The sequence below is a fragment of the Chionomys nivalis genome, chromosome 25, assembly GCF_950005125.1.
Source record: "Chionomys nivalis chromosome 25, mChiNiv1.1, whole genome shotgun sequence".
Taxonomy (NCBI): domain Eukaryota; kingdom Metazoa; phylum Chordata; class Mammalia; order Rodentia; family Cricetidae; genus Chionomys; species Chionomys nivalis.
The window spans coordinates 4479927-4493613 of record NC_080110.1 but is presented as its reverse complement, the minus strand read 5'-3'; the positions used below and the strand labels follow the sequence as shown (position 1 = coordinate 4493613).

At 42.3% G+C, this 13687-nt stretch overlaps 2 protein-coding genes across 2 annotated transcripts in view; one reads left to right on the top strand and one right to left on the bottom strand.

Annotated features, from left to right (window-relative positions):
* Positions 1 to 8022, bottom strand: part of Nup37 (nucleoporin 37) — a 32998-nt gene extending 24976 nt beyond the window's left edge. The window contains exons 1-3 of the mRNA XM_057757845.1: positions 7967 to 8022; positions 6594 to 6799; positions 1466 to 1590 (exon numbers count right to left, since the gene is read on the bottom strand). Coding sequence (XP_057613828.1) covers positions 1466 to 1590; positions 6594 to 6749 — 281 coding nt within the window. The 5' untranslated portion in view covers positions 6750 to 6799; positions 7967 to 8022. The remainder of the gene's footprint in view (positions 1 to 1465; positions 1591 to 6593; positions 6800 to 7966) is intronic.
* Positions 8023 to 8138: 116 nt separating this feature from the next.
* The window catches only part of Parpbp (PARP1 binding protein), a 36080-nt gene continuing 30531 nt past the window's right edge, over positions 8139 to 13687 (top strand). Inside the window, exons 1-2 of the mRNA XM_057757583.1 lie at positions 8139 to 8182; positions 11929 to 12066. Of these exons, the coding sequence (XP_057613566.1) occupies positions 11932 to 12066 (135 nt within the window). The 5' untranslated portion in view covers positions 8139 to 8182; positions 11929 to 11931. The remainder of the gene's footprint in view (positions 8183 to 11928; positions 12067 to 13687) is intronic.

The following is a 13687-nucleotide window of genomic DNA, read 5'->3' as shown; positions in this document are numbered from 1 at the left end:
TGATGACATGAATGGCCGTGAAACATGGAGTATTTGTCTCCGGAAAGATGGGATTTACAAAGTATAGTTAAAAACAAAACAAACAAACAGAAAAACAAAACAAAACAAAAAAAAACAGGCCAGTAAAGAGACATGATCAAATTCTTAAGCTGAATGTCAGATGGCAACTCTGTGTACTCCATGTAAAATCTGGAAGGTAACGTATCGTGTTGATGTCCTCTTCGTCATCGGCTTGGCAGAATTTAGAATTATCACTGAAACAAATTCATGGGCATGACCAAAGGTACTCTAGACCATCAAATAAGCATGGCCCCTTTTCCATCATGACACCAATGTCCACTGTTAGCTCTGTCACAACAGTGCTGGTGACCATGGTGTTTCACTCTCTAAGTCACTCTGAGCATATTAACATCTGACGGCACTAATTCCACTAATGACACCTAAAGCTGTACACCAGCATCTGTACCCATGCGCGCACACACACGCGCACGCGCGCGCACACACACACACACTGCACAAAAGTACATGCACTTACCAAAACTTTATAAGACTGTACTTAAAATATTTTTATCTTAGCTATGTGTCCATGTATGTGTTGGTGTCTGTGGAAGCCAGAGGCATCAGATCCCCCTGGAGCAGGAGTTGCAGGTGGCTGTCAGTCCCCTGAGAACTGAACTTGGGTTCTCTGCAAAAGCAGTATATGCTCTCAACTCTTGAGCCATCGCTTAAACTATACTACTAAGAGCTCACGGTTTCGTTAGATATAAGTTGTCCCTTAATTAAAATTTTAAGTTACTTCAATAATAGCTAACTTAAACTTATTAAATATTTTTCTTCCCAAAAGACAAATCTTTAGGCTTTGTCATTTGTAGGAACCAAAATCAGGGATCTGTAACACACCTTAAATAATCTATTTTTAAAAAATGTTTTCATCAGAACTGAAGCCCATTGACCAAACTAGTGATTTATGTTCTCCTAAAAATGAGAATATGACCCTGGTTCACATTTGGGGTCAGAAAGGCAATACTACTGTTTCAGAAAATGTTACTTTAACAAAGTAGAACTCTGCTGTTTCTATAATTATTTTGTGTGTGTTTGTATGTACACACAATGGCGGTCTGTGTGGGTCAGCGGACAACTTGAGGGAGTTGATTAGCTTTCCTTCTATCTGATGGCAAGTACGTTTACCTACTGTGCAATCTTGCTGGCTTTTAAATCGTTAATTCAAAAGTGCAGACTCTGTGATGACTTTGACCAATTCTAATGAAACTCAGGTAAAGAGATTCATAGTTTGGACCACACACATGGTCAAGGCAATGGCCACAATCACAAATCTAAATTGCAAAGATGATATGTAAAATTATTAAATAACAGCAAATATCTAATCACTCAATAGGCAGAGGGCACTTGGGGTCAATGGACGTGAAGGCCATCATTAATACTGCATGGGAATGTTTGAACTTACTTGATCACGGGAGGCAGGGAATCTAGTTTGGTTTCTGGGCTCCAGGCTATACCATCAACTCGGACTCCATGGTGAAATGTCCGTAGTGTTTTGTATTGAATTCCTTCAATGTCTGCTTCTTCCTCCTAAATGTATACAGTAAATGTTTTAATATGAAGACAAACGATGCTCTGAATTTCATCTCAATCAAAATTTAATAGAGGTATGCATATGCTTCTGAAGCGTGTAGAAGAAAACTAGATATTGAGAGCATACTAGTTCATGGGATTAAAAGGAATATTGGGGGCTTGAGATGTAGCTTTAGTGTCAGTCTAACATATAAGGCTCTAGGTTTGATTACTGGGGCTTGAGATGGATTTTAGTGTTTGATTAATATGTACAAGGCCCTAGGTTTGATCCCTAGCACCCCAGGGGAGGGGCAAAAGAAATGCAAATGAACAAACAAAAACAGTTGTTAAGCCTCAGTTACAAAGAAAGACAAAATACCTTAGGTAAAACAAAGCAGTAAATATGTTTCTTTACCTAGGAGACGTAACATTGCCTAATAACTTTTTCAAAAATGAGATGTATATGTATCTTATCAGTTGATAGACAACTGAACATATACTTGAGTTGTTAACTATGTGGCGGACCCTTTGGATGACAGTTCAAGCTTCCACATCAGTGCCAATTCCCAGGGTTAATATCCATAGGACGTTGCAATGCACCTGTCCCATTAGAAGCCATGGGCGGTGACTATAAAGGTATACTGGTTCAGAATTCTGGCACATAATGATAATACTACATAGAAAATAGCGAATTGGTCACAAAAAAATTCCAAGCACATTTCCTGGGAGAAAGAAAGGCAATGAGGGAAGACACTTCGGGGTCTTCCAAAATAGCTGCTACTCTCCCAATTCTTAGACTTACGAGGATCTATTTTATGTATTTCTTTACACACTTCAGAGACCACTCTCACTTGTGTACTTGTGCTGAATGCCAGTAGATGAACTGGTTTTCCCAGGACAGCTTCTGAGATCCTAGCAAAGCCACTGCCCAGGCATCTTCCCCATGTCTTTTAAATTAAAACACCATTTGCAAGTAACTTTAAATTTCAGGTAAACTTAACAAAAAGATTTCCCACTAATTGAAGAAATGGATAGAAATAATACACTTAGTGGGAAAAGGTACCTGACAAGTTTTACTACTTCATAATTTGTGTGCATCACAACCGCTCAGCTAACAGACGCACAGGCAGCAGCCACCATGCAGCTGAAAGTGAAATCCAGCAGCCCAATCGCAGCTGACTGCAGACTGACTTAGCTCTATTTTTCCATACTTGACAAATCTAAAAATGAATTTTTATATAAAAACACACATTATTTTGCTACTGTAACGAGAGTGATGAAAAGCAGGTCCTGTATTTGTCACTCAAATTAGATATGGAATTACTGAGCAGCCAGAGGGATGGTGAAATCACCAGCAAGCCTTGCCCTGCCCCGGCAGGACTGTCTCTTACCGAGCAGCCGGTGAAAGGCACAGCGTGTGTGGTGCAGGCAGCATTGTATAGCAGGAAGTTAGAGCCTTTGGAAACTTGCTGTAATAGAAGTGGTTACACAGGCTCCAGCAGTGTGAGGCTGAGGAACAGCCCAGTCGGTGGAAGGGCTATTAAAGGATCTGAAAGTGGCGGGCTTTCTACCGCACCCATTTAGAGCCACGTACAGAATTTCAAGTAAATTAAGGCTGGTTTATCTAATGCAACTCTTATTTAATGCTTTCATTTTTATTGAAACATCTGAAAAAATATTAAAAAAAGAATAGCTCTTTGAACACTTCCAATGAGAAAGAAAGGGCTGCTTTGGGAGAAGCAGATTCAGCAGTAGATAGGGTTATTAGAGCTCTTAGCATTAAGCCGGACTGTCTCCATGTAAATTCTACTTAATGCCCTAGTCCTGTCTCTGGAAGTGTAGAGAATAAGTTTAGTTTAGTGATGGCAACCCTTGCTGTAGCCATCCTACTAGGTGAACACATTCATAGCATAATTTAGCGCCAGTCTTGAAGCAACAGCTGCAAACAAACGGAGGTGATACGTCAAACTCTGCCAGTCCAATACCACTTCCATATGAGTTCTAAACAATTCTAATAAGGCTCTGACACTTGTTTTCAAATATACTATCTCCCTTTAATCAGAGTTCAATGCTGAGAAATAAAGATTATTATATAAAACATTATAAATTTATAGAGAACTGTGCTGTCTGATAAGGTAGTAGTAGCCACATAGAACCTAAAACATTTGAAATGCAGCTAGCATGTATACTTACTTTATAAGGTATAAAATATATACAAAGATCTCTATTAACATATCAACTATATTATTTTTATTGACTTATGTTATTATATTGATTACATATGAAGTATTTTAGTTACCCTGGTAAAATATTGAGAGTTAATCCGACCTTTTATTTTTATTGTCTGGGAATGTGTGTAGATGTGCACAAGCTGGAGCCAGAGGACAACGTTTAGGAGTTGGTTCTTTTTCCCATCACATGGATTGCCAGGATTGAACTTAGGTCACAAGGCTTGGCAAGAAGTGCCTTCCCCACTGAACTATCTCATGGCCCTACTTTTATGTTATTACCGTAACATTTAAACTTATATTTGTGGCTCATATTATATCCTAACTGGATAGTATTGAATTCGCTCTGCTTGGCTCCCCATTGTGTTGACTCGGGTTAATATTCAGGTGGCTAAAATTTCTAAGTCCTAATTCTCCCTTCCCAGTTCTAAGTCTATTGTCTTAAGACTTATAGTCTTCTTTATTAAATTTTTGCTTGTTTGACTTGGTCCAATCTGTTAAACAATGTTTGGATCTGAACACAAGAGTTTGGCATACAAGTGGAACTCAATAAATACTTGTTAAATGAAGTTGGTTATCCAAAGGATTAAGGTATCTTTGTTTCATTTTCTCCACCAAAACAATGTACTTGCCTAAATCAACGCTCGCATTCAAGCCCAACTAGAGACGTCTTTATTACTCAGGAGTGAACGAGCTGCGAAACTTTATCCTCATTTGGTCATTTACAAATGAGGCTTTTACAAGAGCACTGATTTAAGATCTCTTTGGGGATAAGGTCTTTACCAGTTTTTATTTCTGAATTTCCTGGCCCTTAGTACTCACGCATTTGGACAAATGTCTAACAATCAACAACTCTACCATTTCAACCCGCATTTCTGGATCCTTCTGAGGACAGCATGAGATTCTGAAACGCTTCTGCTGAAACTCCAAACTTTCTGGACTCAGCCTTTCCTGATAATCTTATTGTTTCTGACAGGCATGGGGAAATTGGTTCCATTTATATAAATTTTCTTACAAGATATGAAACTGGGTGATACCACACTTAAGGGTTCTATGGTGAGAGAATGGGAATGTTGAATAGCATCTGAACAGATACACAAGAACTGTAATTTCTTTTCAGTCTCCAAGGGCAAACTAATAAAAATAAATCCTTCAGAACATTTGAACTATCGATTTAATTTAAACAGAAACAGAATAGGTTTGATGGAAGGAAAGAACAGGGTTTAGAAAGAGATCTAAATCTTGTTCTCATTTCTTAGTTATGTAATCCCCTAAATATCTTTGAGACAGAATGGAAACTATTCTCTTCTGGAATGGAAAGGCCAGTGGTTCTCAGCTCTATCTCCAATGTGTTCATTATGGACTAGGAGAACAGAAAGCCCATTGTTTTTTCCTTAGATTACTTGGAAGACCTACTTTGTAGCTCTCACAGATCTGAGGATCAATAAAGACAAGCCTTCTGAACCATACAAATACTTCGTGCATCTTCCTTCTCGTTTTCCTTTCTCCTCGTTAGCTACTTTCTTTTTTTCTTCTCCTAATATTTTTTCCTTTCTCTCTTTCTTCCAGCATTTCTTAACTTAATTTAAACTAGAAGAAAATATATTTATCAGTATTTGGAAACACAATTCTGTGTCTTCATCTATTAATTCAGGAAGCACTGACAGTAATTAGGGGAAACACAATCCCACCATATGAATTTTTATCTGCTCTTCTGTAGATTAGTGGCCCACATTAGAGAAAGTTTTTAATAAACCTTCCTTAATACAATGCTACATTATTTGGCTAAATCACATGACTTGTGATTCTGACAGTCCAGTAAAACTTAGGTCAAGGGCCATAAAAATATATTTCTGTAAACATTACGTTGGTAAACAAAGAACTGCAGAAATTCTAGAGGGTTGAATCCTCCTTGCTGAGTGTTTCCTATATGTAACCCCGGTTTCCTGTGAGAAAACATGGTATGGGGTCTCTTAGGAGCAATTGTCCTTTGATGATTAAATATGAGGGCACAGCTGTCACTACTGCTCCTCTTGACCACAACAAAAACTCACATACGGGTTACAATGTGTCAAATGTCCTATGGGAAACTTACATGCACTCACTCCCTGCCCCTCACAAACCGTACTGGACATCATATTCCTCACATCTAGAGAAGAGAGGTTAATTGTCTAATGAAGGTTTAATAAGTCAATGTCTAGGCAATGGGGCTGCAGAGTTCAGAGCTACGAACTTCCTGCTGTACACGCAATCACACACTTTGCTATTCTACTTGTACACTGCAGATATAGAAAGTGTGAAATCAAATCCATAGGAAAGGCGAATATTACAAAAGCTACAGATTCTTTCAGAGAAATTTTCTTTAGAATTTCAACGTAACCCTGTTTCCTATAACACATTATAATGCAAGGAAAGTGAACTGGACTGAATTTAATTGGACTTTTTTTTTTTTTTTTTTTGGTTTTTTTTTCGAGACAGAGTTTCTCTGTGGTTTTGGAGCCTGTCCCGGAACGAGCTCTTGTAGACCAGGCTGGTCTCGAACTCACAGAGATCCGCCTGCCTCTGCCTCCCGAGTGCTGGGATTAAAGGCGTGCGCCACCATCGCCCGGCTTAATTGGACTTTTTAATACATGTGTACACAAGTCTCAATCATTATGACTGGGAGAGCCTTTCTCTGTGGATCGTCAAGTCATTTTTTTAAGCGCAACACAATTCTAAAGTTTCGCCTTGGTTTGTGTATTCTGTTATTGATAAGACATCTCCACCATCGCTCCTTGCAGTTTGCAGACTAACCTGAAACGTGCACAGGCCAATGACCACAAAATTACTGCCACCATATGCAATTAGGTTTCCCGAGTCCCCACTCTCAAAGGGATTAAATTCTACCACATGGACATAGTCTTCACACTCCACGGTGTAGGCGGCATTTCTTGTCGCATCCTGCTTCATCTCGGATGAAGTTGTGAGGATCAAACAGCCTTCGACTGACTGTCGCCAAACTGTGGGCCAGAAACAAAATGAAACAGTGTTAGTTTTCCAATGGAGGAATCAAAATAAGGCTAGGCATTGCAATACCTGGGGCAGCTTAAAAGAGAATTCTGCTTATATTAACAAACACACATGGTCATCACCTGAAGGTTGAATAATTTTAATAAAAATAGATTCATAAAACTATCATGTAGCAGAGATACAGCACTATTTGTAGTTGGCATGCTTTGCATTTTACTGACATCATGACACCTAAGAGTTCCATAAAAGCTGGGACTAACAATAGTCCCCATTTTGCCTAAGATCTTGCCAAGTGGAGGAGCAACGGAAAGAACTGAGGACTTGGTATGTATTGGGCCCAGACGCTAGAGAAAACACAGATACACACATCTGCCTTTCTTAAGACTATGCTACAATATCTGTTTTAATTATATGACTTTTAATATTCCAATTTGACAGTCTAGCCAAATTCCCATCCAGTGGGATGAACTGGAAACGCCTACCACTGCCTAAAGAGACAAGGAGTCGAAGAGCCTAGGATATTATGGTCTAGGGATGTTACGAATCAACGTTAACTCACGCACTAAAACGAGCAGATATGAAACACAGGACCTGAGGTAACGTGAGATATCCATGCTATAACGCCAGTCACAAGGCTCAACATATCTGTAGTGGGACAGGTAGCGGGCACTGAATAGCATCCCCACAAGAGAATAATTTTAATTTGCTGTAGCTTAAGACGAGGTGTCGTTCTAGGCTCAGAACAAACACATTAAATATCTTTTGAGTATCTGCGGAGATGCAGGTGAGTCCTCCCCTCAGGGAGCTTATATATCAATAATAACCTTAATAAATGAGCATTCCAGTCTGGACACGTGTTACATGTGACCACAGACGTCCATAGAGCAGAGAGGTAATAGGACGTGCAAGAGATTCGCGGGCCGGACTGGAAGACGACCCCTCACACACCTCCAGGTCTCTAAAGCCTGGGGTCGACATTCTCAGGGCCCGCCTAGGAGATCCAGTCCCCCACGGGTGTTCCCCCCGACGCCTCTCCGGAGACAACCCACGCCCACCCCGCGGTACACAGGGAAGAGCTCCGGGGAGCAGGGGAGGGTCCCTGGGGGAGCGTCACGGGCTGGCAGCCCCTGACCCCGCCATGCTCTCTACCTACGCACCGAAGGCTGGGAGGGCGACCCGGGCACAGCTTCCTGGCTCTGGGCGGGTCCGGCGCTCGCTGGTTCGGCTTCCGGGTCGGAGGGCGAGCGCGGCGATTGGTTCCTGGGTCCGGCCGCGAGATTTGAAAGACAAGCCGAGGCCATTCAAACGTCCGCCGTCTGGTGGCCAGGCAGCGCTGCTCCTCCTTTGGCTCGCACCCATCTGGGCTTCCCGAAGTAGGTGAACCTCGCCTTTCCTCTGCCCTTCGGTCCCATCGCGCGTGGTCATTCAGGCTGCTGCTTCGCGAAGGCGATTCGGGTGACCGCGGGATTGCCTCGTCGCCAGGCAGCGGCGTCGTCTGGGCAGTCGCTGCGCCCTGACTTCGCAGGGTCCTGTGCGGAAGGACCCGGGAGGTCGCGGGGGCTTGACTTGTCTGTAGCTGGGCAGCATGAAGGCCGTCCAGATCTGCTGGCAGTTCGGTCACACGCCCTGTGCAGATTCCCACGTCCAGAGTGTGTGTCAGCTGTTGCATCCTTCAGAGGGACCTTTCAGGATCGGACTAGGAGAGGAACAGTGCCAGCTGTCATCCCTTTTATGCAATGTTTTCTAAGTGCTGGCAATAAGAAAGTTGTATATTGCTTTGCTTCACTGATGCCTCGTAATTCTTTTTAAGTAGAAATGCCCGTCTCTGTGGACGTGAAGAAATGTATGCTCATCGCCGTGTTCAGCTAATGCATGGATGTGGTAGCAGGAATGCCGGGCCGTGTGGCGCTCTCTCAGTTTAGCTTCCAGGGACAATTCCCAGTCTCAGAATTTCTGCTTTAGTTCACCTTGAGTCCAGATTTTGAAACGAGAGTTTATTACTTCTGCCACCTTCTATCTCCTTCATCCTCCCCTCGCCCTTCTTTCCTCCTCTGTATAGGGCCCCTTTACATTCATTTTCCACATTCAGTGTCTCATTGATTCTTCACAACGGCTGGGAGATAAGAGCAGAGGGTGAGGCATCGCCCTGCCTTTCCATGTGATAATACATCTACCGGGGCAGCCAGGTCCAGAACGAATGTAGGCTTAGGCAGCCCTGGAAGAGCTGGGGCGACAGAAGATGTTGGCAGGCCAGCTGCAGGGCCTATTTGTGAATAGCCGGTTCCAGAGCTAAACATTGCTTTTACATGTTTAAATGGTCGGCGAAAAAAATTGAAGGATAAAATCTTGTGACTTCTGAAGATTATATGAAACAGGTTTTGGTGTCCAAAACTAAAAGAAATTTTAGTGGGGTCCAGCTATGTTTATTTGTCTATGCATTATTCCTGGCTGCCTTGCTATGACAAGGTCAAGGAACGTGGTTGTGAAACAGACTGAATGGCCTGAATGTCTCACATATTTAGTATTTCCCTCCCTCCAAAAAGTAGCCTCCTAGATGAGACCTTTGGCTTTCTGACACTGGTTGTAAGGTTCTTTCAATTTTAACTCAAAACAACTTACAAACCCATGATGCACGGTCATAACTAATGTGATCGGTGTTGCTACAAAAGTGTTAGATGTAGTTGTGTCTTTTACTTCTCCCTAAACTATGGGAGGTAGGAACCTTTTGTGTTTTCGCTGCAAGGAGGTTGAGGCATAGAGAAGTGATATAAGTTGCTAAGATCTCATAACTTAGTAGATGATAGAGTGAGGGATTCGATCTACTTCTAGGTGATTTTGATAGAAATCTAAACCTTAAAGTAATACCAATAGGTAGTCTTCTACCAAAAATTGACTTCAGGCAAACTAATCATATCACTGATGTTAGCTCATGTTTTTATTACTTCTTCACTTTCTGTTTTTTAAGAGATACGTGTGTTATTTTTAAGAGGAGGGAAGCTCCCAGCAATGAAGATTACTGGTTATGGTCATCTGCTATATGTTTAAATTGCATCGCAGATTATAATGTATTGTTTCACAAGTCGGACAGGTCTGAGCTACCCACGTCTGTATTGCTGCACTAGTCACAGCCAGGTCACATGATGACGTAGATACCCATTGAGGAATGAATAATGGGGAAGTGGCTCAGTAGGTGACGCCCCTGCTGGACAGTATGGGGACCAGCCTTTAAATCCTGAGGACAGAAATAAGTGCTGGTATACAGTCCAGTGTGCAGGAGGCAGAGACGAGAGATCCCTGGAGCAAGCTGGCTAGCCAGACTAGCTGATGTGGCAAGCTCCTGGTTCAGCAAGAGATGGTTCCGTAATGGATGAGGTGGACAGCAGTAGGGGAGAAGCTCCCAGTGTCACTCTTGGGCCTCCGTACACATGTGCTCACATGTAAGTGACTGCACGTGCACGTGCGCGTGCACACACACACACACACACACACACACACACACACACACGGCATTTAAGAAAGGGTAAGTTCCATCAAGAAGAATGAAAACCGAAGAGGGACTTTGCTGGTTTGGTATCTAAAATGTTCACACCGCGCCAGATTATTTTGAATGTTGTTTGTGTGCATCCAGGAGAAGTTATGAAATACAGTGATTTAAGTGCCAGGTTTTGGGATTACGAGTCTTGGATTTATGCATTTCGGCTATATGCTAGCATTGTGTCATTGCAGATAATTGTAGACTGACGTCATTAGGACACGTGAAAATTGAACAGAGTAATTAATGTCAAATGTGTGAAAAGGATTGGCATTGGGTAGCTTCATGTGTTAGAGGAGATATTGATTATCTTTTTGCTGTGTAACAAAACACCAATACCATGGTCACTGTAAAATAACCAAGCATTTGCTTCAGATTCTGTGGGCCGGCAGTTTGGGCTGGATCAGGCGATTCCTCTGCTTGCCTGGACGGAGATGACTCATGTTGCTGAGGTTCACCTTCCGTGTTGACTGGGGTCTCCCTAGAATACGGTGTCCTCTTTCGTGTCTGTGGAGTTGGGATAGGTTGTCAGCTCTCTCAGCTGTCCTCTGCAGTTAGCTGGGTTTGGTACAGCAGGCCCAGGACAGCAAGCAGTGTGGGCTCCCCAAGACTGGCGGTTTGCTAGGAGGACCGGAGCGTCAGCGTGCGGGTGTAGCTGTGTATGTGATAGCAAAGGGATAAGATAGCGTCGGTCTAGGAGGACCGGGAGCGTCAGCGTGCGGGTGTAGCTGTGTATGTGATAGCAAAGGGATAAGATAGCGTCGGTCTAGGAGGACCGGGAGCGTCAGCGTGCGGGTGTAGCTGTGTATGTGATAGCAAAGGGATAAGATAGCGCCGGTGTTGGGGAAAGGCATGGGAATGAAGTCCAGGGAGACCAGACGTGGGCTTCTGAATGTCCTTTCCGTAGAGTCACAAGGTCACCCGTGTCGTCTACACGGAAAGTTATTAGAAACTCTGCCAGACTTTACTGGACTCAGGTAAGCCTGTCCAACGTGCACCAAAAACGCCAATCAGGTGTTCATCGTAAAACAGTATAAAAACAGCTCAGCACAAACACTCTTAATCAAAACTCGACTGTTTTAACTCTTGCACAAACCTCTTAAGGTGTGTCCTTAGAATTCTCCTGATCTCGTAGTCTTCCAGTCAAATCAGGTCATAACTGTTCCAGATTCAGATGGGCAGAAAAGTGAGCCACTCGGGGACACCGCGGGAATGAGCCCCCCAGCTCTCCGCTTATAGTGCCGTTTCTCTTAGAGCAACTATCTTAAAATACGGATGTAATTATTGGTGTCTATGTCTATAATTATAAATTTGCAGAATTTGCATGTCTGTTTTTTGTGAATTAAAAATTGGAGGTTGGATTTTTGTTATTTCAAAAGATTTGGCTTAAGGAAACTAGAGGAAAATATGATTGGGCAGCAATTGTATTCTGTTTTCCTAAATTTAATTAAAAGCAATCTTGGTAAATATGAAATGACCCCTTGTTCACTACTTATTTTTTTTCTAACCATGCTTTCTTACACATGTTAAATGTTAATTTCCAATTACAACAAGTCACTTACACATTGTATTCTGTTCTCCTTTAAGAGGATGTCTGTCTTGGACATGATTAAAGAGTTTAGGAGGAATTGGCGTGCTCTCGGTTCCTCTGAAAGAACGACTTTATGTGGTCCAGACTCCATGCTCCTGGCGCTGCAGCTTTCCATGGCCGAGATCAACAAGCAGGTTAGCAGACTATATTTAGTTCAACTTTTAAAACCTGAATTTTCTCACTGCCTGTTTTAATAAGCTTGAGCTTAAGCAACATCACTTTCTTTGCAGTTTTGCCCTCCTGTAATAGGCTGTTCCAGAAATGCTTCTGCATATCCGTGTCAAATACTGCAGTGTATGCATCTGAAATGATTTATTAAATTATTTCTTGTGTATAATCTGAACATGGAATGTGCACATTTGATATTTAATGAAAAAGTCATAAAGATTACATCTGCAACTCTTATGCTATATATATATATATATATATTTAATAATTGTTCCTTTTTTTCCTAAAAGAAACTCTAGAGGAGCACATATAATTTTATTCAATATATTTTATGTCTAGTCTCAGCACTGTTGTGTGAGTTATGTTTTCTTAATCAGTTTATGGCTGAAATAAAAATAGGGTGCATATTATAGTCTTACACCAACCGATGGTGTGTAAGTTGCCTTATTTTCCTGCCACTGTGACAAACAGCTGAGGAAGGAGACGGAGACATGAACTTACCGTGGCTCATGGTTTTTCAGGTCCTAATTCAGTCACTTGTCCTTGACCCGTTACTTCACGGTACATGGTCTGGAATAGCATCCTGACAGTGAGACTCTGTGGCAGCCGCTCCTCAACTTGTGATGGGCAGGAGGCAGAGAGAAAAGGACCTTGGATGGAGTCTAGCCTTCAGATCGTGCCCCCAGTGACTTACTTCCTCCATCTTGGCCCCGTCTCCTAAAGTTTCTAAGCATCTTCCAATATGGGAAGCCAGGTGTTCAGTGCATAAATCTATGGGAAACATTTCCTCTTCAAATTCTAACAGTCTTGCCTTTGTATGGAGAGTTGCAAGTTTTCCATATTTCAACCAGTATATAGATAATTTCAACACTGACATGCCAAGGTGGATGAGGTGAAATCCGAAAACCTCTTCCCTAGATTAAGAGCATCAGGCAGTCAAAGACTTTTGAGAGAGGGACCATCAATTTTCTTCAGAGGCGAGCTCTGCATAGCTTGTTCTATACCAAGTGGCTCTCCCTGAACACATGCACACTCAAACAATGCTAAATGGATTTATTAGGCTGTGTATACACATGTGTGTTATCTTTGGGTTTCTATTGCTGCAATGAAACACCATGGTCAAAAAACAAGTTGGGGAGGAGAGGGATTATTTGGTTTATACTTCAATGTTGTAGCTGATTATTGAAGGACGTCAGGGCAGGAGCCTGGAGGCAGGAGCTGATGCAGAGGCCATGGAGGGTGCTGCTTACTGACTTGCTTCCCCTGGCTTGCTCAGCCTGATTTCTTATGAAACCTAAGACCAGCAGCCCAGGTGTGGAACTACCCACAGTTGGCTGGGCCCTCTCCCATCAGTCACTAAGTAAGGAAATGACTGTCAACTGGATCTTAGGGAGACATTTTCTCTGTTGAGGTTCCCTCAGATAACTGTAGTTTGTGTGTCAAGTTGACAGTCAACTAGCCAGCACTTATGTACACGAAACAATAAGATGAGATCATGAATTTGGGGGTGCACCGGAGGAGTTAGGGCAGGAATAATGTACATGTAGTATTTATATATGACATTCTCAAAAAGTGGTGTAATTTTAA